General features: G+C 33.5%; 1 protein-coding gene across 9 annotated transcripts in view; it reads left to right on the forward strand.

The window, feature by feature from the left end:
* The window catches only part of EHBP1 (EH domain binding protein 1), a 386,656-nt gene that overhangs the window by 356,685 nt on the left and 6,444 nt on the right, over positions 1 to 23,527 (forward strand). For all 9 annotated transcript variants that reach the window (XM_061432759.1, XM_061432760.1, XM_061432765.1 and 6 more), the window contains 2 exons: positions 21,717 to 21,816; positions 22,927 to 23,000. In XM_061432759.1, the coding sequence (XP_061288743.1) occupies positions 21,717 to 21,816; positions 22,927 to 23,000 (174 nt within the window). The remainder of the gene's footprint in view (positions 1 to 21,716; positions 21,817 to 22,926; positions 23,001 to 23,527) is intronic.

Genomic DNA, 23,527 nt, shown 5'->3' on the forward strand with positions numbered 1-23,527 from the left:
AATGTAGATTTCCATAATATGTACGCAGTTTAAATTAATCCTTAATATGAATCTCTTAAATAACCTAAAAAGTCATATTCTACTTACTTAGCTCATGTAGAGTAAACCTTTTGTAGTTTAGACTCTGAATGCTAGAGGATGTAAAATATTCGCTATAGTAAAAATACATATTTTTAAAGATTCCTATTAGTAAAAATTAGCACATTTTAATGTAGTAAAGTGACACTGATTTTGTGATACTAAAATACATTTCTTAGGTTCCAGTGGCTTTAAGTTTTTTTAAATAGATAACTACATATTATAAAGTAATATTGGAAATAACTGCATTATTCTTGGGCCATGGACATTATAGGTTTATTGCAGTGTGCTTTAAAATCCTTAGTAAGGATTCTATCTTGATTCTTTTTACTTATCTTTCAAACTACATATGTACACAGCCCTTATTTAGCTTGGTAGAGTAACAAAAATTCTAGAACATTTCATTGTACAAGTATGCAAATGTATTTACATAGGAGTAAGTCTAGGTTTCCTTAAAGAGGGCAACAGAATTGAAATGAAAGTTTCTCTAAATCCATTGGATAATAGAGGTGGTGTTAAGGCTAACCATAGTGTTGAACTAAACAGAGGGATTACTCCTGGGTTTTGCATCAGTTGTTTTCTGCAGGGTGGCCTCACTTGTCAAAAAAAAAAAAAAAAGTTTAACGGGCAAACATTCACATAGGCACACTGAGAAAAGAAGTATGCTTAATTCCATCAAAGGTTTAAAAAAATCAATCATTAATTTATTCTAACTACAATTGTTAGTCATTTGTGAAAAGCATCTGGCCTTTAAATCTTAGGAACCCAAACACAAGTACAATGTGAACACTTGTGAAGAAGCTTCAAATTTGTCATAATGTAAAAAAAGCTATGCTAGCGTGTGCGTATCTGAATCTAACTATACAGCTGCATTTGTTTATTCATAATGCCCTAACTCCACTTCATTTTTTTGAAAATGTTATAAATGCAAACGTAATATGCTTTAAAAGTCAGAAAATCATTCACTGGCAGCTTTAAAGAGCTCAGCTTTTTTACGTTTTTTTCATGGTTGTTTAAAAGGTGGTATTTCAGCAATCTTGGTATTACAGGTCAGAAATGGTTTCTAATGAAGTCTAAATTCAAGATAGAATATATATTTTCAAAATAGTTTCAGGAGAAACATACCCTATTTTCCATATGGCTAAGTAATTGTTAAGGTATTTGTTTTAAAGCAGGACTTAGATACTCCTGACTGCTCTCTAATTTGATATAGCTAGTCCAAATGATTTTATTCAAGAAAGTTTGGTAGAAGAATTCAGTGAAGTAGATAAATATTAATAATTTTTGCAGCTATATTCATATTGCAAAGTATAGAACTAATTCAGTCATTTTTACTGTAGTAACATTCATTTTTGAACAGTTTTAAAGCTACCAGTAGAACAGCTTAATGTTGGGATTCATTTAAATATTAAACTAGAAGTTACTCAAGTTTCATGTTATAATAATATATATGTAAATAGGTTCACACTATAATCACAAAATTATATGTAATTTTTTTCTGTTTTTGTTTATTTTAAGAATGACTTTTAAATTGTAGAATGCCTAAAAAAAACCTAAAGGAGTGAAAATTAGAGCTTAAATGAGAAATGAAGAAAAAGTTGTATCATTTTAACTACATGCTCTGTAATATAAGATGAATAGTTAACATATAAAATCTACCCCCCACAACAACATATCACATAGTCTAGCAGTTTCTTACTGTAAATGGAATATAATGAAATGCTCCTGTCAGAGGCTTCATATAGAAATGATCCATACTCTTAATATGTACTACTTTTATCAGATTACTCATATACTGTATTGCATACAGCATTGCTCTTTAGCTTCCCCTGGGTTTTTAGTAATTAGAAATAAAGAAAAACTATGAATACTTCTCATAAATAAGGTTTGATTCTAAGCAAAATGACAATAATAAACAAGCACATTTTTTACCATAGAAAAAAATTGGTTACTAATCTTCAGTTTAGACATTTAGCTCACTTAATGCCATAAATATATTATTGTTACAAGATGACTGTTTCTAAAATGTATATTGAAAATAAATCTAAAAATTTCTATGCCATAAGTAGACTTCATGTGTAAACTTTGTTTGGTCCTCATTTCAGAGACATTGATGTCCAAAGTACTGTTAGGATACTAGAGATGAGAGGAAAATCACTTAAAACCGCTTGTGAAATATAATGTTTGAAATGGTTCTTTGAGAATGTGCAGATTATGCTTACATAGGGAATCCTTCCAGCTCTCTGGGAAAATGAGCTGTTGACATTCTTTTGGGTCATCATCCAAGATAGGAGGGCAACACAAGGATTTAGCAGATAAATTCATCCCCAAAGACCTTTATCCATTTCATTGCAACTTGGAAACATTCATGTTGAATAGTAGCATTAATGTAGCCCATTTAGCTCTTCAAAGTGAGCCTTATGTTTAAAAAAAAAAAAAAAGGAAAAGAAAAAGAAGACGATGAAGAAAATAAAATGACTAGGGTAATAACTTATTTAAGTCTTCTAAGAGGTAGTCTTTATTTATATAAATTCTAAAACACAAACTACTTGTTTTCCTTTATTTTCAAAAATATAACTAAGGTCTATTATAGTAAGCTGTAAGCTTTTGAATTTTAACTCACTTTTATCAATCCTGTATGTTGCTTGTTAACTGTTTATGACAAAGAGCAGAAAAGAAATTAATGTTTTAATGTTGTGGTCTGAAATGAATGACATTTTTGAAAGACTGAAAATTATGTCATTCAGATTCTTTTTCTGACTGTTTATGGACTTTATGATTCAGGCAAAAGAGAAAGACAAAGCTGTGCTAAATGTATTGAGGGGTGCACTAAGATTTACACACATGTCCTTTCTAATAAATGGTGAAAAAAAACTTTTTGACTCAAACTGGAATGATACTATATAGGGTTCAATGTGCAGGAAAGGTTCCCACAATGCATTGTACAAACCTAGGGCTAACAAATACCCTGCTGCTTTGAAACCCCCCCAAAAGACAAAAGCACAATGAAATAGAAAGCTTACCACCGGTAGCTTTCAAAACGACAAACTAGGCAAACTATACATCTCCACCACTCCAATTTTGTCAGAATGCTAATGAGCTTGCTCTGATCTTTACTCGGCTTCCCGTGTTTTCTACATCTTCAAGGACCACATGGCGCTAGCAAAATAAAGACAACTAAATGAGAATTTCGAATGCTTTTTGTGTTAGGACCTGGTGCTTTTCAGTGGACGCGCTCGTTGAATATTCTTAACTTAAAAGAGTACAACAGGGGGTTGGGTATGAACTTTTTAACAGGAGGAAATTTGTACAAAAGTAAATTAGTGAGATGTGGAAAATATGAGAAAAATTTCTGATTAATTTCCACTCCATAATATCAATGACACCTTCAGCCCCACTCATACTCTTCTAACAAGAGATGCTGATAAAAGATGAATGATTCTGTGTTGTTCACAGTGAATGTTTAGTGTTTTTTTAATAGCAGCATTCTACATAAAAGGCACCAGGAAGTACTCCGCATTAGCAGTTGAGATCACTAGTTAATAGGATGATGTCTTTTAGCTTTTGTCACAAGATTATTAGAAAGGATGGGTTTCTGTTCTCATCGTTGCATAGTTTGGAGTGCCTGTTGAGTACAAGTGCTAAAATACAGGTTTCTCAGTATTGTTTCACATGTAAAGCAAAAAGCCTTTCAATGCAACACCTTTTTCCTTTTTTACCAGGTGATTTTGTTATTGATCTCTAATCTGCCCCTTTAGCTGTATTAAATGCTTGAAGTGTTCTGCTTTTCACTCTAGCCTTGTTGCTAGCTATTTATGTCTATAAATTCATTAACATTAAAACAGGGTCTATGTAGACCATTTGATTCTGTGATTTAGAAAGTGGCAGATGATGTAGTTTTCATGGCCTAGAGTACAGAAAACAACATAAAGTTAAGATTGCCTCAGTGAATACTGTAAAAAATGTCTTCTTTGATTAAAAAAAACCTATTTTATAATAAATTATGTATTTGTAAGGAACATACTTTTTACTAGCTCTATCTCTTTTCTCTAGCAGTCACTGTACATTTACTAGGAGATTGGGAATAGTCAACTCCATCCCTTACCATACCCATATCTAGAAAGGGAAATGAAAACCGAAACTGGGTATATTTTTATATGTAAAGATATCTGAATTTAGAGTTAAACTGATTCTGCACAACTCATTAATAATCAGGAGAGGAAGGAGGGAGGTATAATATAGTAACACTTTTCAGGTTTTGTGTGGAGAAATGTTTTGGCAATGTTTCTCAATGTTTAACACATGTATTTCTGATATTTCTATACACTATTCTTTAAATTTTTCTCTTATCCTGAAAAATTATAGTTTTGTATACTGAATTTTGTTCATATGGCTTAAGACATTATAATTTTTTCACACAGCAAAATGAAAGAAGGGAACCCTATGGTAATAGAAATAACCTGAACAGTCATAGTTGATAAAGTTGGCAAGAAATAGAAACTATCTTCTAATTACAATGGAAATTTTAGAAGTTTTTTTAATATCTATTTATATGTCCTCTATCATCTAGTATGATATTTCTGTGCTTCTTACAAGTATGGATGGGAGATAGTATTCATGTAATAAAATGTCTCCATTATGTAGAAATAGTTTTTTAATAGTGTAATATATCTATTTTCGTATAAGTTATAATGAGAAAAGAGGCCATGTCATTAAAAATAGACATTAAATTAAGTGAGGTATCTATTTTGGCATTTTACTTGCAAAACTTTTAAAAAATTAACAACTGTAGATTTCTCATTGAAGAAATTTTTTACTATATTACATACCATGGTGAAATAGAAAATGAAGTTTTTATTTTATTAGAGTGTTTCCATTTGATTTCTATAGACATAAACATGAAATAGACAAGATTATATGATTTCTCTGCAAAGGAACTTTCATAAGTAAAAACAAATTAAGTGAATTTGGTGCTATAAAGTAAATAAAATGATCTCTAAAGTTCCAAGATAGTATAGACTTATTGTTCCTTGATAAAATATACATGAAAATTCCTAGGGCATTAAATTTGTGTTGTAATCAAGAAGCCAGTAAAAAAAATTAACATTTTATGTCTTAAAATTTTCTACAAAGTGACTGTTTAACACAATTTCTGAAGGCAATGAGCCACATCCTTTGATAAGACTCTTAAGAGTTGATAGAATCCATTCCTTTTTGGAAGTAAAATGTTAACATACTTTTGGTAAATGTGGTGTCTGTTTTGTGTGTCTGTGTGTTTTTAGCTGTGTCAAGATTTTAGTTACTCCAAGAATGCGAAATAATATAAAATCACTTTCTAATTGCAAGAAATAATAGTTTCTTGCGATTATTTTCTAATCCAACATTCAGAAAAATTAAAGGCATTAAAAACCGTGTCAAACAATTGATTCTGTCACATCCTTGATTAGCAGAGTCATAGCCAGGTGGAAGAACAGTGAGCCAGGGCCCAGTTCCCCAAAGTCTCCATGTGAACCTTCTCTCCAGTGCTTCTGTCCATTAGGTACCAAAGCCCATCTGTCCTCCATTACTGTATCATAACTACAGGAGAGGCTTTTCTTCTATTCTTAGTCCTCAGCATACCTTCACCTGAAAACATTAGGCTCAACCCCACCAGTGGTGAGTTGGGACCCTGACAGGGAGAAGGATAGCCAGAATCCCATTCTACTGTGCTGCATTCATTCCTGCTCACTAACCCAGCTTCATAACTATGAACTTCAGTTCCCACTTTAATAGAATGAGGCTTTAATACAGCTTGAAAAATAAAAATTGGAGGAAAGAACCTAATTTTAATTCCCATAAAGGGTGAAATTTGTAATCCTTTATGTCTTGTGATTTTCATTCATTCATTCAACAAATTTTTTTTTTGAGCCTTATTATACCTCAGGCACTATACATTGAGTATAAAAGCTTAACCCTGGTTAGTGAAGTGAATATAATTAGTTCAAATTTTCTCACACCGAGCCAAAGTTGATATGGTGTGGCAGCCCAAGAGGATTGTGAGAATTAAATTAGATACCTTATATCAATCATTTTTACAGTGCCTGGTACATATACAGAGTTCAATAAATGTCAGCTATTATTTATATGATTCCTTTAATACCTAAGTTTGTCAAAGTCTCCTTTGAAATAAAAAATACCAAAAGATGAAAAGCACAAATATTTTAAGAATATTACCATCAAACACTAAATGAAATATTTATAATTTTTGCACATTTATGCATTTTATTTATTATTATGTATTACATGTACTGGAATATTCCTTTGATTATTGAAAAAGATGGATCATGAATAAAATACAGTGTAAAGAAAATAGTAAAGTTTGCTTTCAAATGAAAGTTTACGTTTTAAGGTGCTTACCTTGCTTTTGCCCTTTACTTTTCTATATCTTCCATTTTAAAAATTGGTAATATTCCTAAACACTTTTCTTTCTACAGTTTTTTTCCTTATGTAGTTACAAGAAAAATTAAAACAGTTGTACTTTCAGAATTCTTTTACAATTTGTTCAACTAATCCAAACATCTTTAATATCTGGTTCTATCTGCTTTCATTATTTGTATTATTTAAAGAAGGAAACTATATAAATTATATTTAGAAGTAGTAGCACGCACCTGTGGTTGAATCATTCTAGTGCATGCAATAGATACTGGATCCTAGGATTTCTAGAAAGGAATCTCAATTCAGAATGTTAAGAACCCCCTAAGGTTCTCATTTCTAACATTTGTTTCTTTTCTCCTTGGCACACACTATATATCCCAGCTTTTTACTATATATATATACAGTCTGAAGGTGACTTTTTTATCTGCTGACTCATGTTTGTTCATTTATCGAGAGGAACAAATGTATATAATATCTGCTAGTGATATTTAGAAAGTATTTTCCACTACTAGAAATTTTGAATTGGAAATATAAAATATAATTTTTGAACCTAAAGAAGTATCACATCACCATAATTTTCAATTTGGAACATGTCTATTGCCTAAAGTGAGGTACATCCTTATTCTAGACTGCAATAAAATTTTTTAACACTTAAAAAGTAGAAATTCCAGGAAAATGTGTTTTTCTCAGCAACTATCTATGAAACAAAATTTAGGCATTTGAACTGATTTGGCAGCAGCATGTTTTTTTTCTGAATGTGAAATTAAATTTGTGTAATGTCATGCCAATGCTAAAATAACATCTTATACATGGAATATCATCATTTCTTTAAAAAAAAAAAAAGGATCAGTGCCTTATTTTTGAAAGGACTAAGACAGTGGTTCTCAAACTTTTATCTGCATTTAGAAAAACACCTGAGGAGTTTGTGTAAACTACAGAGCCCAGGCCCTGCCTAACCAATTCTGATTCAGGGGATCAATCTGTGGTGAGCCCATATTCCAGGAATTCTAATACAGGTGATCTGCAGAGCACATTTTAAGAAACAAGGGGCTAAGATGTGCTAAGCTCACAGTGTTACAAGTGCTAAAGGAAGTAACGCAACAACATAGGGATTTCAGAGCCACAGACATGAAAACCAGCAAGATGCCAGCTAGAATCTGGGTGGTGTTGGACAAGTTACTTATCCTCTCTGAGTCCATATTTCTTCTGTTATTTTTTTCTTTTAAAGACCAATGAAACCTATTTTAGAAGGTTATTGGAGTCTAAAATATATTACTACAGATGTAGATAAAATTTACATAAGAGTCCTTATTTTTTTAGCACAGAGCCTGTCAGAGGGTTAGCACTCAGTATGAAAGTAGCTGCTGCCATCACTCATGGTTTTGTTATTTATTATTGTTTCTACCTTTACTTTAAAATTTTCTGTTGCTTTTAAGTAATATGCTTGTCCCTCATTCTATTATAACTCTTTTCTTCCTCAAAACACACACTTATGCATGCATGTGCATGTTCTTTCTCCCAAGAAATGCCTGAAGAACTGGTTTGGCAGTTTGGCATAAGAATGGAAAGTTGTTGGGTTTTTTCTTGTTGTTGTTGTTGTTTTTAATCTTTGTCTTATATATAAAAATTAACTGATGAAGTTTCTGTGAACATTCTCACAACTAAATAAATAGGAGAGAGCCTTAGGAATTTTGCTATTCCCCCAACCCATATAAATTTCACTGAATTGATATACTAGTTATATAGTTTTGTGAAGTACATACAGAAATAAACAACTTAAGTGTTATATTTGAGAAATTTGTTTTAGGACATCCATGTAAGAACCAACTTTGTAAATGCGTGTTCAGCTTTCCTGTTTCATCTTGATGCTATCCTAAGAAGTTTAACCAAAATTTCATAATTTGATTCAACAAAGAATGACATCAGAAATGGGTAAGCATATGTGAATTGCCTCCCCACTCCAGAGTCAAAATCAAGGTAGTTTATTGAAGGATATAAGCTCGGCTCCAACACCATTCTTCTCACCTTTCCAGGTGGAAACATTTTTCTCAAAAAATACAGATGTTCATGTCCAGAGACAACTAGATATATACTGTTTCTTATTAAGTCTCCTCATCTTTGAGACAGAAATATCTAATTGAATAGCAGTCAACATAACTTTTATTGTTGTGCAGACTTCCCAGAGTTCTGCTTTCAAATCATTGTTCATTCCATAGTAGAGACATTTCCAGTTCTTCTAGTGGATTGTAAATTATTATTATTATTTTTTTTTTTAGCTTTTAGTTATGCTTTTAACATTCTTCATAGGCCTCTAGGTACATCACATAAGAAAACTAAACATATAGTCATTGCATCTGTTCCCTGTTCCCACATGTCACTTCTAAGCTGGAATGTAAAAGGCATTCATCCACTCAGAGGAAGTATTTCCTCAGGAAAAGCTTATAATAGAAATTAAGGAAAAACCATTGAGCTGATACATGTTTTAAAAATTAAATTAGATATTTTGAAATGCTTCATATTACTGATTAATTTGTAATGCTTATTGCTGAATAGTTTTTTTTTTTTTTCTGTAAAGGTTTTCTGTTTTTGTTTTAATGCAGGGGGATTTGGATGAATGTTGTAGGAAGAGGAAGATTAACCAAAATTGTAGTTCTTTTTATAGCTTCATAACCTGAAAGGATAAAGTTTGGTACACATATGTATATATAAACAGTTATTTTTCTGACAGAGGATAATAGATATTACTATCAAAATAAGAGTATATGAATTAGTTTTCCCCTTTGTTTTTATGCTGATGACATTCAGTGGGAGATGATAATGTGAATTCACAGCACACAGAGTTATGAAGATCCAACTTGTGAGTGTCCTCTGCATTTACTGACTGGTTATATACTTTACCCACCCAAAGTCACCCAACCCCACTCCCCCAGTGCTTATTCACTCTGAATTAATAGCACCACTTGGTGGCCAAAGCTAGGAACTGAGTAAAGTGCCAACATTTCTTCCCCACCAGCATATTACCCTCCATTAGACACTTCTGAGCTGGCCTTGGTCATCACTGTATTTGTTATGCTCTCAAAGACTCTAGTTCTTCAAGGAAAGTTAAAAATGTAAGTCAAGGACATTACTTATGCTGATACTTTTTAATTAAAAAGTAAGTTTTTTCTAAATTTCATTGATTTAAAAAAATAGAAATAGTTTTTTATATAGGAGGTAAGAATAACCTACCACATAAATAATCAAAATAGTCATAAAAATTTTAATTTCTCATGAGGATAAAATGAAAGAGAGCCCAAAATTTAAAACTTTTAATACTATTTGTTTTTAAAATACTGCTTATTTTGAATCTAAGTAAAAGTTTAAAGGAAATTATATTGAACATTGCAAAATTGTCAATGTAGACTAAGTAGCAGTTTTGCTAAATTTTGAAATATATAATATTAACAGGCACATCATAAGAGCTAAATAGATTTGGAATTGACCATGATTTTGGGTGGGAATGTAGATTGTGTTTTCGATGTGATTGGTCTGACCTTTTTTAAATGTGCTATAGCTTCTCTGGTAGCTCAGCTGGTAAAGAACCCACCTGCAATGCAGGAGACCCCTGTTCAATTCCTAGGTTGAGAAAATCCCCTGGAGAAGGGATAGGCTACCCACTTCACTATTCTTGGGCTTCCCTGATGGCTCAGACAGTAAAGAATCCACGTGCAGTGCAGGACATGTGGGTTCAATCCCTGGGTTGGAAGGATCCCATGGTGGAGGTCATGGCAACCCACTTCAGTATTCTTGCCTGGAAATCCCCATGGACAGAGGAGCCTCGAGGGCTACAGTCCACGGGGTCGCAAAGAGTCGGACACAACTGAGCAACTAAGCACACAGCACAGCTTTGAAGCAAAGAGAGAGGATATACAAAACAACAGAAGGACATACAAGTGGCTGCTAGAGCTTGGCTCATATGATTTATGCCAGAATCTGAGAGGGAGTATTGGGGAACATGATGTTCTTCAGTCTGATGGGTATCTAGGGAATTCCCTGGCAGACCAGTGGTTAGGACTCTGTGCTCTCACTGCTGAGGGCCCAGGTTCAATCCCTGGTTGGAGAGCTAAAATCCCACAAGCCACATGGCACAGCCCAAAAATAAATGAAGGATATTTTTAAATGTGTATCATGATAAAGGGTAAGTTGAACATGTCCTTAAAATTAAGTTGAGAAATCTGAAAATAATTTTATCTTTGGTAAGTCTAGAGATTCTGAGTCACATGTTAGATTTTTATTTTTTCTAAATTTCTGACTGAAGGAACTGCTATTAGCAAGAGAACTTTGGGGATAGACTTAACAGAGCATGTGTAACCTTGGAAAGGGGACTGTTTCCTGGAGAATTTGCATTTGAGTAGCTCTTTTAAGAAAAGAAAAATGAATAATGGATAGTTGCTAGGCTTCCATACTTAAGGGGAATGAAAAAATATGGACTGATGATAGGATGCAGTTTGGTTAATTGGTCCAGTAGAATAGATTACTAAAGACATTAGACATGTCATGTTCAATGGAACATCTTAAGACTTGCACCAATTTCCCCAGTATGTTTTCATCTGTGAGTAGGCCTATCTGATTACACAGGCAGTCAGGAAAACTGGGAGACTCTGCCAGGAACAATCACCATGCCTTACTCCAGCCAATAATCATAGGTATGTCAGATAGAGAAGATCCTGAAGCCTGAAGAATGTGAATCCCTACTGGTGGGTGGGTGTGTGTGTGGGTGGGTGTGTGTGGAGATAGAGAGTATAGCAACCACCATTATACTACTATATATAGCATTTATTGTAGGCCAGGCACTATTGTAAGTACTTTATATTTATTAACTCACTTAATCTTAACAAAATCCTATGAAGTAGGTTTATTATCTCCGCTTTACAAATGAAGAAACTAGGCATAGGGATCTTAAGTAATTTACCTAAATTTCCACAGCTCTTAAAGAGCAGAGGTGGAACTTGAATACATCCTGATAATCTAGTGGTAGGCAGAGTATTCTTGTCTGTCCATTTTCACTGAAGGATGTCTCAAAGGCTCAGATGAAATCAGAGTAGTTTGTAGTTGCCCAAGAAGGTACATGGGTCTATCCCTGGGAGCCCCTGTTTCTTGAAGACATCATATCCGTTCAGTTCAGTTCAGTTCAGTCGCTCAGCCGTGTCTGACTCTTTGTGACCCCATGAATCCCAGCACACCAGGCCTCCCTGTCCATCACCAACTCCCGGAGTTTACTCAAACTCATGTCCATTGAGTCGGTGATGCCATCCAGCCATCTCATCCTCTGTCGTCCCCTTCTCCTCCTACCCCCAATCCCTCCCAGCATCAGAGTCTTTTCCAGTAAGTCAACTCTTCGCATGAGGTGGCCAAAGTACTGGAGTCTCAGCTTTAGCATCAGTCCTTTCAATGAACACCCAGGACTGATCTCCTTTAGAATGGACTGGTTGGATCTCCTTGCAGTCCAAGGGACTCTCAAGAATCTTCTCCAACACCACAGTTCAAAAGCATCAATTCTCCGGCACTCAGCTTTCTTCACAGTCCAACTCTCGCATCCATACATGACCACTGGAAAAACTATAGCCTTGACTTAGACAGACCTTTGTTGGCAAAGTAATGTTTCTGTTTTTTAATATGCTATCTAGGTTGGTCATAACTTTCCTTCCAAGGAGTAAGTGTCTTTTAATTTCATGGCTGCAGTCACCATCTGCAGTGATTTTGGAGCCCAAAAAAATGAAGTCTGACACTGCTTCCACTGTTTCCCCATCTACTTCCCATGAAGTGATGGGACCAGATGCCATGATCTTAGTTTTCTGAATGTTGAGCTTTAAGCCAACTTTTTCACTCTCCTCTTTCACTTTCATCGAGAATCTCTTTAGCTCCTCTTCACTTTCTGCCATAAGGGTGGTGTCATCTGCATGTCTGAGGTTATTGATATCTCTCCCAGCAATCTTGATTCCAGCTTGTCCTTCTTCCAGCCCAGCATTTCTCATATACTAACCTATAATTCAGGGATCCTCATATACCAACCTATAATTCAGGGATCGTATGGACATATCTGCATAGGAAGAAAAGCTGAATCCCCTTGACACTCCTCGATGACTGCTCTGAGGTCACAGGAAGAATAAACAAAATAGCCTCTACTAATGGGTGAACTTGTTTGTTTGTCAGAGGTTTAATTAAAGGTTTGCTTTTTGTTTGGGGGTTTTGTTTTGTTTTTTTTTCTGCTTTGCATATCAGAGTCATTCTGAAAACTTGTCAGGGTTGGCCTGAATTCTAAATAAAAGGCCTATTCTGATTAGACTGTTTACCTACAAGTGTCAAGTAGAGTGGCTGAGAACAGTGGTTCACAAAACAGACTGCCTGGATTTGAGGCCTAAGTTCTTCCACTAACTAGCTCTATTACTTTAGGTAAGTTATATTAATATAACCTTATTAAATATTTGATGCTATTATCATAATCATCATTATTATTATTATCCCCAGCCTATGAGAAGGTTATTGGTTGTCAGTCATCTGGTGAGGGAGATACAGGACATAGAGCATCCTTGAGACAATTTTCTTTCCAAGGCTTCAGGAAGCAGCGCTGTGGACACAAGTCTATCATAAGTGTCTCTGTCTTTGTGAAGAGAATGGCTTCACTGGGAAGGCTGAAGGGCATTTGATGAGGTAGTATAATGCTGAAACTCAAACTAGTCACCTGGTCTAGTGTTGAAAAACACCATTTGTTACATTTGATTTGAAGTGTCATGTAATTGTCGAACCCTTGTGCAGGTTAAAAGACTGCTGGGGATGGCTCTGCAGTATCCTGTTTTCATTAGGCATCTCTGTTTAAAGAATAAATGTGGACGTAGGCTAGGAGGGGATAGGCCTAATTCCCTTTAGCTCTCCCTCACTGAATCAAGGTTTTTAAGAAGGTCCATAAGGAAGGATATACCCCAGTGTTGCTTGGTTACCTGAACCCAAGCATGATCAAACAAGGTGTAGAGAAGAAGTTACTGTGCATGTATCGCATTAGAGGTTGAACTCATCATCCCTTACTGGAAACTGGAGGCTCTGATGACACCCTGCTATGATTTTTTTAAGGACATTTCAGGACTAAGCAACATGGGGTTACCTAAAAGAGTAGCTGATTGGCTGCATAATACATCTTGAGAAAAACTCTGTTAGAAGCTATTTGGAGCATATCTACCTGATTTGTTCTTCTATATTTTAAACATTGAATATATTTTCCACACTTTAAACAGAATCAGATCTCATTCTTACCTGGCATTTAGTAAATCATCTTTTTTATTGATATTGCCAATTTTGTAAGCTGATTTAACAATGCTGTGTTTTTAAGATCAAAATATCTTCCTATAAAAATGATGAAAACTTACTGTCTCTGAAGCTTTTTTGCTCTATAAACATTTGGTTTTTCTTGTTAGGGGATTTCTTTTATTAAATTTTTATTAATTTGTACTTCAAATTGTCATTTTGTCCTTTATTTTAATAACTAGTAAACTTTTAGGTATATCCTATTAAGCTATAATTTTCAATCTTAAAACTTAACCTCTTTCACTTTTGATTATTAAGTAGTATTTCATAATCTACTTTGTTCTTGAATCTCTAAAATCCATTACAAATAACTAGACTGTCATTACCTGGAGCATAGCCACATTACTCTATCACCATAGCTATGACGATCTTGTATGCAGCTGTAACACTGCAGACCCAAAAGGGCATTCACTTTTGTTTTTCCAGCTGCAGAGATGAGTTTGTACTGATTCACTCACGTTTTTCACCTATCTCACTTATGACCAATGACATACTAATTATACTAACTACGGACTTTCTTATGACTTATGAATGTTTAAAATATAATTTGTGTCCACGGAGATGTTTAAAAATGCATCCTCACTCCGGCTGTCCCTGATTATGTGTCTGTCTCCATACTAGACTATCTACCCTTTTGAAGGCAGGGACCATACCTTGGTCATCTTTCTATGTCCAGTTGTCAGCTCAGTGCTGCCTTGCCATTATCATCCTCTTCCTCATCGTCATCACAGCTAGCATTTTTAGTCTTGGGCACTGTGCTAAGGACTTCACATGGATTTTCTCATTTAATTCCTCCATCACCCATGAGGTAAGTAATGTGATTATACTTATAGAGAGGGAGACTGAGGTTTGGAGAGATTAATTAGTCTAAGATCAAGGGACTCCAAGTCATTTTTTTTTTAAACTGAACTGGAAGAAAAGCCACTTGGAATACAAACTCAATGTTTATCTTCTTTGCATCTTATTCAGAATGACAGACCTAACCAGCCAGAGAAACTATAGATGGTATACATTTATAAAGTATACTTAGCCCTACCAGAATTTATATTCTTATCCATGGGAGTTTCTCAGGATTAATGTAAACATTCATAAAGGTAGTCTACAATTTATAAGAAGTCTTTATTAATAAAGTTCATCTTTATTAATGAGTCAAGTGCTTTTCCATAAAGTTCTTAAATCATGGATTGAGTTCCCATACCACTCCATAAAAAACTATATGTCCAAATAACCTTAAAAAAGATGAACCTCCCAGTGAGAAGGTCTCCCCCAGAGATTTTGACTTACTTGAATATATAAAACTTTAATAATATCTCTTACAACATTTATCTATATATGCATATCTTTATTTTTTATAATTTATTTATTTGTGGCTGTGCTGGGTCTTTGTTGCTGCGTGAGCTCTTCTCTATTGCGGCAAGCAGAGGCTACTCTCTAGTTGTGGTGCAGGGGTTTCTTATTGTGGTGGTTCCTCTTTTTGTGGAACATGGGCTCTACGGTGCACACACTTCAGTAACTGGGACACATGGGCTCAGTTGTGGTTCCCAGTCTCTACAGCGTAGGCTCAATAGTTGTGGCACATTGGGCTTAGCTGCTCCGCAGTATGTGGGATCTTCCCGGATCAGGGGTGGAACTTGCGTCTCCTGCATTGGCAGGCAGATTCTTTACCGCTGAGCTACCAAGGAAGACCCTACATATGTATTTAAAATCATATCTTAGAATGCATCTAGAAATAATGTTGGGACTTCCCTGGTGGTCCAGTGGTTAAGAATCTGCACTTCCAATGCAGGGGGTGCAGGTTTGATCCCTGATTGAGGAACTGGGATCCCAGTTGCCAAGCAGTGCAGCCAAATGATAAAAATTTAAAAAACAATTTTTTAATGAAAAAATTGAAGTATTGTTTCTTTCACTTCCACTTTTCCAGAAATAATTTTATTCAACTCTTCATGCTCATCTTTAACATTAATATCTCTGTCACTTCTAGGACCACTCTTTAAGTCATTTCCATGAATGACTGCACGAAGGCTCTAGGAGAGGGAGGAAGTAAAGAGACTGCCAGGTGCAGGCCAAACAAAGGTGGGGCTTCAAGAGAGGGGAGATATAGCAGGGGAAGCTATCTTCCTGTAAGTGTGGCTCACAGTTTAAGTTTTCCTCTTATTGGAGGATGCCCAGTTGATCTCCAAGTAGACAGTAGTCTATTTGGTTGAATGATGTGTATAAAAGTGACTCACTGTTTTTTTTCCGATTTTACAGAATATGTTAAATGCACATTGAAAAATAAATACAGTTTCCGAGCTCTGTTTTGAGTGTTTTGAAAGTGAAAGTGTTAGTCACTCAGTCATTTGTGTCCAATTCTTTGCAACCTCGTGGACTTGAGCCTGCCAGGCTCCTCTGTCCATGGAATTCTCCAGACAGTACTGGAGTGGGTTGCCATTTCCTCCTCCAGGGGATCTTCCCAACCCAGGGATTGAACCGCATTGCAGATTTCCTCACGTTGCAGGCAGAGTCTTTACCATCTAGGCCACCAGGGGAGTGTTTTGAATTTAGCCTAGTGCATATTTGTTGATAGTCAAGATGGTCATGCTTTATCTGAAATGTGGGTCATGCTAAGACTTTTAAAGGCTCTTAGCACTGAAGTTATGGAAGCAACTCCATCCCACATGTAATTTTTTTAAAAATACTAAACTGTAAATAAATACAATTTTATCAGTTATGACTTTTTCCATGATGATTATTTTCATGCTTTTAATTTATCTTTTTTACTATCTTAAGTGTGTGCTTAATTTACCTTTTGAGAAATTGAGCACTGATTTTTGGCATAGCAAGGCTATTCAGACTCTACCAAGAACTTGGCACAAGAAGATTGTTATTAATTTCTGGACTTTAGAAGTAGCTTTTTCTTTTGTATAAGTCTATGATGGAAGAGATTCAGTGAACTTGTCTATACCTCCTCCTGCATAGGTAGGTGCATAGACGTCTGTCAAATTTATCTGTAGAGAGAGATTGCCCTGAATCTCTCCTCACACTTCATTTTATCAAATGAGCAAATGAAAGATGTGTTTGAGAGAATGAATTAGTTTTTATTTTACTTCAACAAATGACAGGATTTTCACCAAAGTTTATATTATTAATACTATAACAAATATATCAAGCTGAGCAAATTGTTTTAAGACAATTACTGCTGAAGACATCAATAAGGATTATGGTTCTTCATTTATGTTGATTGCTGTTTGAGGATATTCTTACTGTAGAAACACTTATCAACTGTTTGCTTACATAATAAAATTTGTTTTCATAATAAAGCTCTGTTTCCTAAGTTTAAAATATTTTCTAAACTAGGGCACTGGAGTCCTATAGTAATATTGGCTTTGGAGTTCATGTGTCCATGTCCCTATATAACTGCAGTAAATTAATCTTTCTCATTCATTAAGTAAATCTACCAGACTTTATCTTTTTTGTTATTAAAATGTTTCTCTGGTACCAGTTAGTTGGACACATTCATGTGTATCTCTATTGTAATATATTAAATCTTTCAGAGGTCATCATACTCAGGTAATCATAACAGGGATAATTAGTAACGGCAACTTTTTTGTTTTTAATGTTTGATTTGGCTTTGCTACATTGTGTCCTTTAAGGGCCACATGTGATCACTAGTCAGCCATCTCCACTATGGAGCTGTGGCAAGATTTCAGCATTCTTTAATGTTTTCATGGTAGAAAACCGTGAATTTGTATGTATGTTCAACAGCACCTTCATCTTTATGTTTTCATTTTCTCCTGTTGAATTAATCTTCTGTTCAGTTAAAATTGTGTCATTCCTTATTTTGCATTTATATAAGAATTCATTGTCCGAAAATATATCTAAATAGATAATAAGCTTATGGTGAAAGATTAATTAGGAAAGATTAACTAGTAGACAGTTTTATAAATATAATTCATAATTTTAAGGCTTTACTATCATTTTCCTTTTGTTCATTTTAAAATTTACATTGAAAATGCTGCTTTTGAAAAAGCAAATGAGAACTATATACACATTCCTGGGTGAAGGAATGAATTTTTAAGTGGAATTAATCATTTTGGGAGGGAGGAGATGGAATATAAAGGTAGATGTTAACTAACATTTTATTAAGTATTTGTACTACATGTAGTGCTGTATTATTCTGCTTTGTATTAAGTAGGTTTTGTTAACTATGTGATAGGAAGAATTATTTGAAGTCATATTTACGTGTGACTTTTCCTACTATTATTATGCTTCATTATTTAGTAATTTTTATAAATCATACTCTGGCTATCATAATTAAAAAGAGAAAACTGACAATAAGAGATTGTGATGTCAGAAAGATGTTACATTCCAGGAGGCAGAATATAAACCAGAATTCTTTAAGGAAATAAAGGAGAAAAAAATTACCAGAGACAGTATTAATTAGTCAATACTTTAAAAGGTTAAGGTGATATTTTATTGATAGTATATTTATAATACATATGAGGCACTCTGCTTTAAAATATAGTATAACAACCCAGCCATGCTTTCACATTTTAGTAACTGTGTACTGAACTATAGAATTTTGTCATTTTTTAAGTTTCAAAATGGTCTTCAGTAGTATAGATCTTGAATTTTTCAGTTCATGAAACTGAAAAAAATACTTAAATTTCAGCTTTGGCTCTAAGGTGATAAAAATGTAGTTGTGATTACAAATTAAAGATAATTTTGAAAGCAAGATAATTAACTTGGTGAGTTTAAACAAGATAAAATGATTTATGGCCATTTTATAAAATAATGACAATCTTCATTTTAAGCTACAATGTAAAGTGCTTTATTCTGAGATTATGTATTGTGGCAGAAGCTAAAACTGCCTTTTTTCTAACAGTGCCAGAATACAACCTCTTTTTCTTTTTGCACTAACAAGACTGCTTTACCACCACAGCCCACTCTAAGTAATTAAATCAATCCTTTGTACTTACCGTATTCTCCTCTAGTGACGGTACTAGATCTGATTATATGCTTCATGCATATTCAAAGTACCGCACTGACAGCTCTTTAATGAGCTCTTACTTAATCAGTATGAACAATGTTCATCTTGTTCTTTTTTTTCCTCATGCATTAGAGCTAGGAACAGTTGGGAAAAATGAAACATCCAGCATTCATTTGAAAAATATATTGTACTTTGAAAAGTGTCTAAGCTGAGGAAGTTGCATTCTGCCCTTTAAAAGTCTGATGGACAAATTGGATTACTAGTATTGGATTAAATAACAAATGGTTGGAGGAGAAATGAGAAAAGCTCACTGTGATCACAGGCTTTAATATTTTTTGTTACTTATAAAGCTAAAGGGGTCTTTAACCAGTTATTAAAGTCAGGATTAATTTGTAATGGTTCAACTTACTGGCTTTTAAAAGCTTTTTAAATTTAAAAAATTTCAAATCCCTAAAAACAATAGTATGATGATGTATTAGAAGAAAATTTAATTTTTTTATTACTAGGCTAAGTATAGATTTCCATCATTGTGTACTATCTCAGATAAGGAGTTAGTGATGATTTAATCTCAAATATGTTTTTCAGTTAATTTATATAATCTAGGTAGCACTGAATAATATATCTTTAAATATGTGTTATTGTTTGGCTTATTCCCTTTTGAAACATGACACTCTGCTCACTTCCTAATAATTAGGGAAGGTGCATCTTTTATTCTTATCTAGAAATCATAGGCATGAGTTAAACTGAAAATAACACAGTAGTACCACATCAATATTGTTGTTCTCAAGGAAGCAGTCTTCCATTGAAGAAAATGATGCTAATTTAAGAGAAGGCTAGATGCTTCTAGTATTATTGCCTGAAAGCCTGAATTACAGGTTTAGGTTAAATTCAAAACAAAGTTTTAATATGTGTATATTTTTAGAAACCACTGAGGTTATGAACACAAAAATTAAGTCTTTAATCAGAAAACAAAATATCATAAAAACAGCACCTATTAATATTGCACACATGTGTCATTTCACTGATCAAAAAGGCCTTCACCAGGGTACAATTGGCCTTTTTCCAAATTGCAAGCTTTTTCTCAGCTTTTTCTTTTTACTCTTTCTTCTTTTGTTGCTACCCAGGGATTTGTGCCTATCGCAGCCTATATCACATGACCAGTGTCAAGACATCACATGGTCCAAAGTGAATACAAAACCAGTTACCCTAAAAGAGAGATTAAAAATGCTGTAAAACAATAAAGACTTTTGTTCATACTCTAAAAGAATCTATCCCCGGTCTGCTTCATATCATAAAGTTTAATGGACTTTAATTTAATGAAAGTACCTATCTCTAACTCTTTTATAGACATCTGTTTTATAGGGATGCTCTGAAATACATGTTTAATCTTGCACACAGATCAGCTCTTTATATTCTATTTTCATTCTAAAACTTTCTTCAAATTTTTATTAATGTGGAAATAGTTAATTATGTCACATCCATAATGTATGCAAGTATTACAAAAATGAAGTAGATCTTTGAACAACATGACAACAACAAATCAAGGGCCCTTATGTTAAAGAAAAAAACCCTGTATGTGTCTAGACATGGTATATACCTGTGTGTTAGACATAGCTACCTATGTGGTCTGGAAGAAGATATGCTAAACTGTAATAGTACTTCTGGAGAAGGGAGGTAGATAGGCAAATTAGAGAGGGTGAGGTTGGTGAAAGAGGACTTAACTTTTACCTCAATTATGTCTCTGTATTGCTTGAATGTTTTTTAATGGACTGTGTAGTATGTTTGAAAGTTAAAAGAAAATATCTAAAGAAGAAAATAAAACTTAGGAAATTGACTAGGATATTTAGTCTTAGCCTGGGATATTTAATTTTTTTGTTAGATATTTAAGTTAACCCTATGAATCTATCTAGAAGTTGGACTGAAGTATTAAACAATGGCCTAGCAAAACAATAAACCAATCATGGATGAAATTCAGAAGAAAACGAAGTCAAAGAATTATAAATTTGACTGGATGCAATTTGAAGGCAGTTTAAAGGAAGAAGGTGGGGTATTAATATTTTTCTCAAGTATGATTGTGGCCTACTTCTATATGAATAATACCAAATATACGCTATATATTATAATCTTTTCGAGGGGAGAAGTAGTATAGATGATGGAATGACTATTAGGGAAAATGAATTTTAAATGTGTAATCAGTAAATTTATAACCTGACATTTAACGTCATCTCTCTGCTTAAATGTTTTCTCATTTACTGAAGATTATTATGTTCTTTTTTCACAGATAGATGTAAGTATTTTTGTAGCCTGGTCATTTACAATATATTTAAAATAATTTGCAAGTGTTCACTGTATTAGGGATGATGAGTTCTGGAAATGTATATGCATGTATATATCTTTAGTTTACTTTGGGGGAGGAAAATAAGAAAAAAAGCAAGTCATTACAGGTAGAAGCTCTCACAAAATCTCTTGACTTCTCTGATCTTTCTGCTAGTCTTGTAATTCTCATAATGATTTTTTAATGTGGTTTTTAATTAATTAATATATTTTTATCATAACCATATGTCTGTTAGCTTCATGAGTTCCTCATTGAAATATAATAACAAGTCAACCTCTGGGGAGGATTTAAAAGTTGGAACACTTTTTTTTTTTAATGTACATTAGTATAATCTGTATATATGTTCAGGGGACTGAAATATACATGCTGAATAATACCTCCTTTAGAGATTGGTTTATGAATTTTTAAATATTGATTCCTTTCTTCAGACCTTAATCTTACATATAAACTTATAAACAGTTTAATTTGCACTATTGGGTTAGCTAAAATATGTTTCATGTTAAAAAAAAAAAAACAAGACTTATGCTGAACTATTATTTGGCTTGAAAAATAGAAAAAACAGTAATTCTTCTTAAATTATAGGAAGGAACACAGAAGAAGAAGAAGCTATGATGCAGGAGTGGTTTATGTTAGTTAATAAGAAAAATGCCTTAATAAGAAGAATGAACCAGCTCTCTCTCCTGTAAGTACTTATCACTGCTTGTTTTTCCTACAACATTGAGGAGTCTTAGACTTTCTATCATTGTCTTTCTTGGGATTTCATATTTATTAGGCTTAATTTTTTTCTTTCTTTAGAAATTATATTTTATATAAAAAAATATAAAATACTGTATAACCAGTTTTTATTTGAAGAGTAAGAATTTTAAAAGAGTATTAGATACTGAAAAAATGTATGTATTATACTGAAAATCAAGTAATGTAAATAATTTTGGGGTTTAAGAAATCACTTGTGTACAAAAAAGGATGTTTGGTTTATATTAAGGAGAAAAAGAAATAAAACTCAAGTTTATTTAACATCAGATTTTCAGTTAAAAATTAAATAATTCTTAATAAGGACAAAAGTACCTTTGTACTCTGCAGATAATGTTACCCTAAATTTTGGGATAAAAGATTTAATAATTTACACAGAAGTGACCTTTTATGACTCCAAGAATTACAGTAAAATGGAGACTAAACCAAATGTAAGCATTCTCAAGTCTTTAGCATTTAGTTCACATAGGACTTAATGCTTGTCCCTTTTTCTCACTAGCAGTATTCTTATATTATGCCACCTAGTGTGGGAAGAAATACGTTTACGTTTTTTTAGTGAAAACCTCTATTTTTGTCATTTCTACAGTGCCTTAATAAAAGAATTATGAAGTGCAGAATTAATTTATCCTGATTTTTTTTACTGTCTCTATATTAAATTTGCACTGCTAGTACTTTCATGTTTCTCGTACTCTTTTCACATGGAGTTCTAGACAAAAAGGTGTTTATTGACAGTTATGAAAAATATTTTATGAAATAGCTTTATACCTGGCACTTAAGACAAAAAGCATTGAAGAATGAGATTACTTATCCACAGATTAAAATATACTTTTGTACAACTCAAAATTGAAGGAGAAAAATAATACCACTAGTAAGTATTCAACCTGAGGAAGGTTTTAGGTTTGTGTATCATTTGTTTTGAGTAGCTTAAAGTTAAAGAGAAAAGTCAGTTATGAGTCCTAAAATCAATGTAACCTAAAGGTTTTTTTTAAGTGTTTAATGATTTAGTAATTAGCATATTGATGAACTTTTGCAACTTGCCTAGGGAAAAAGAACACGATTTAGAACGAAGGTATGAGCTGCTGAATCGGGAATTGCGGGCAATGCTAGCCATTGAAGGTAAGAGACGCCATGGCCCAGTGAGGTGTGTAAAGTGTCAGTTGTCAAAGAGATTTAAAGAGTGTAATATACTTCGGTCTCACTAGGTGTGGTCTGACTAGGAACTACAGGAGTTCCAAATAAATGTCTTAGATTCAGAAACCATTAGTCATGTAAAACCTTAGGACCCTAATTCAGATCATCATTTTGTTTACTATTAAACATAAAATTGTAAGCTTAAAAGTCCATTAAATAGGAAATATAAGTAGTTAAATGATTTCATTTTATGTGTAAGTTCAAGTTGCTTCCACTGCAGAGGTTTGAGAAAGATTTATCATTTTGATTTTTCACATTCAGATTCTAAATTTTACCTTAATATTTAACTGATGTCCATATAAATATGTCACTGTCCAGTCTGCTATAGTTCTTAAGATTCCAACTCTTATTAATAGGCAAGCAAAGATTCAGGCATATGAGATAAATTCAACACTTTCACACATTATATAAACTTTTAAATGAGTAACATATATAGTAATCCTAAGGATGGT

This window comes from Bos javanicus, chromosome 11 (genome assembly GCF_032452875.1).
Source record: "Bos javanicus breed banteng chromosome 11, ARS-OSU_banteng_1.0, whole genome shotgun sequence".
Classification (NCBI taxonomy): domain Eukaryota; kingdom Metazoa; phylum Chordata; class Mammalia; order Artiodactyla; family Bovidae; genus Bos; species Bos javanicus.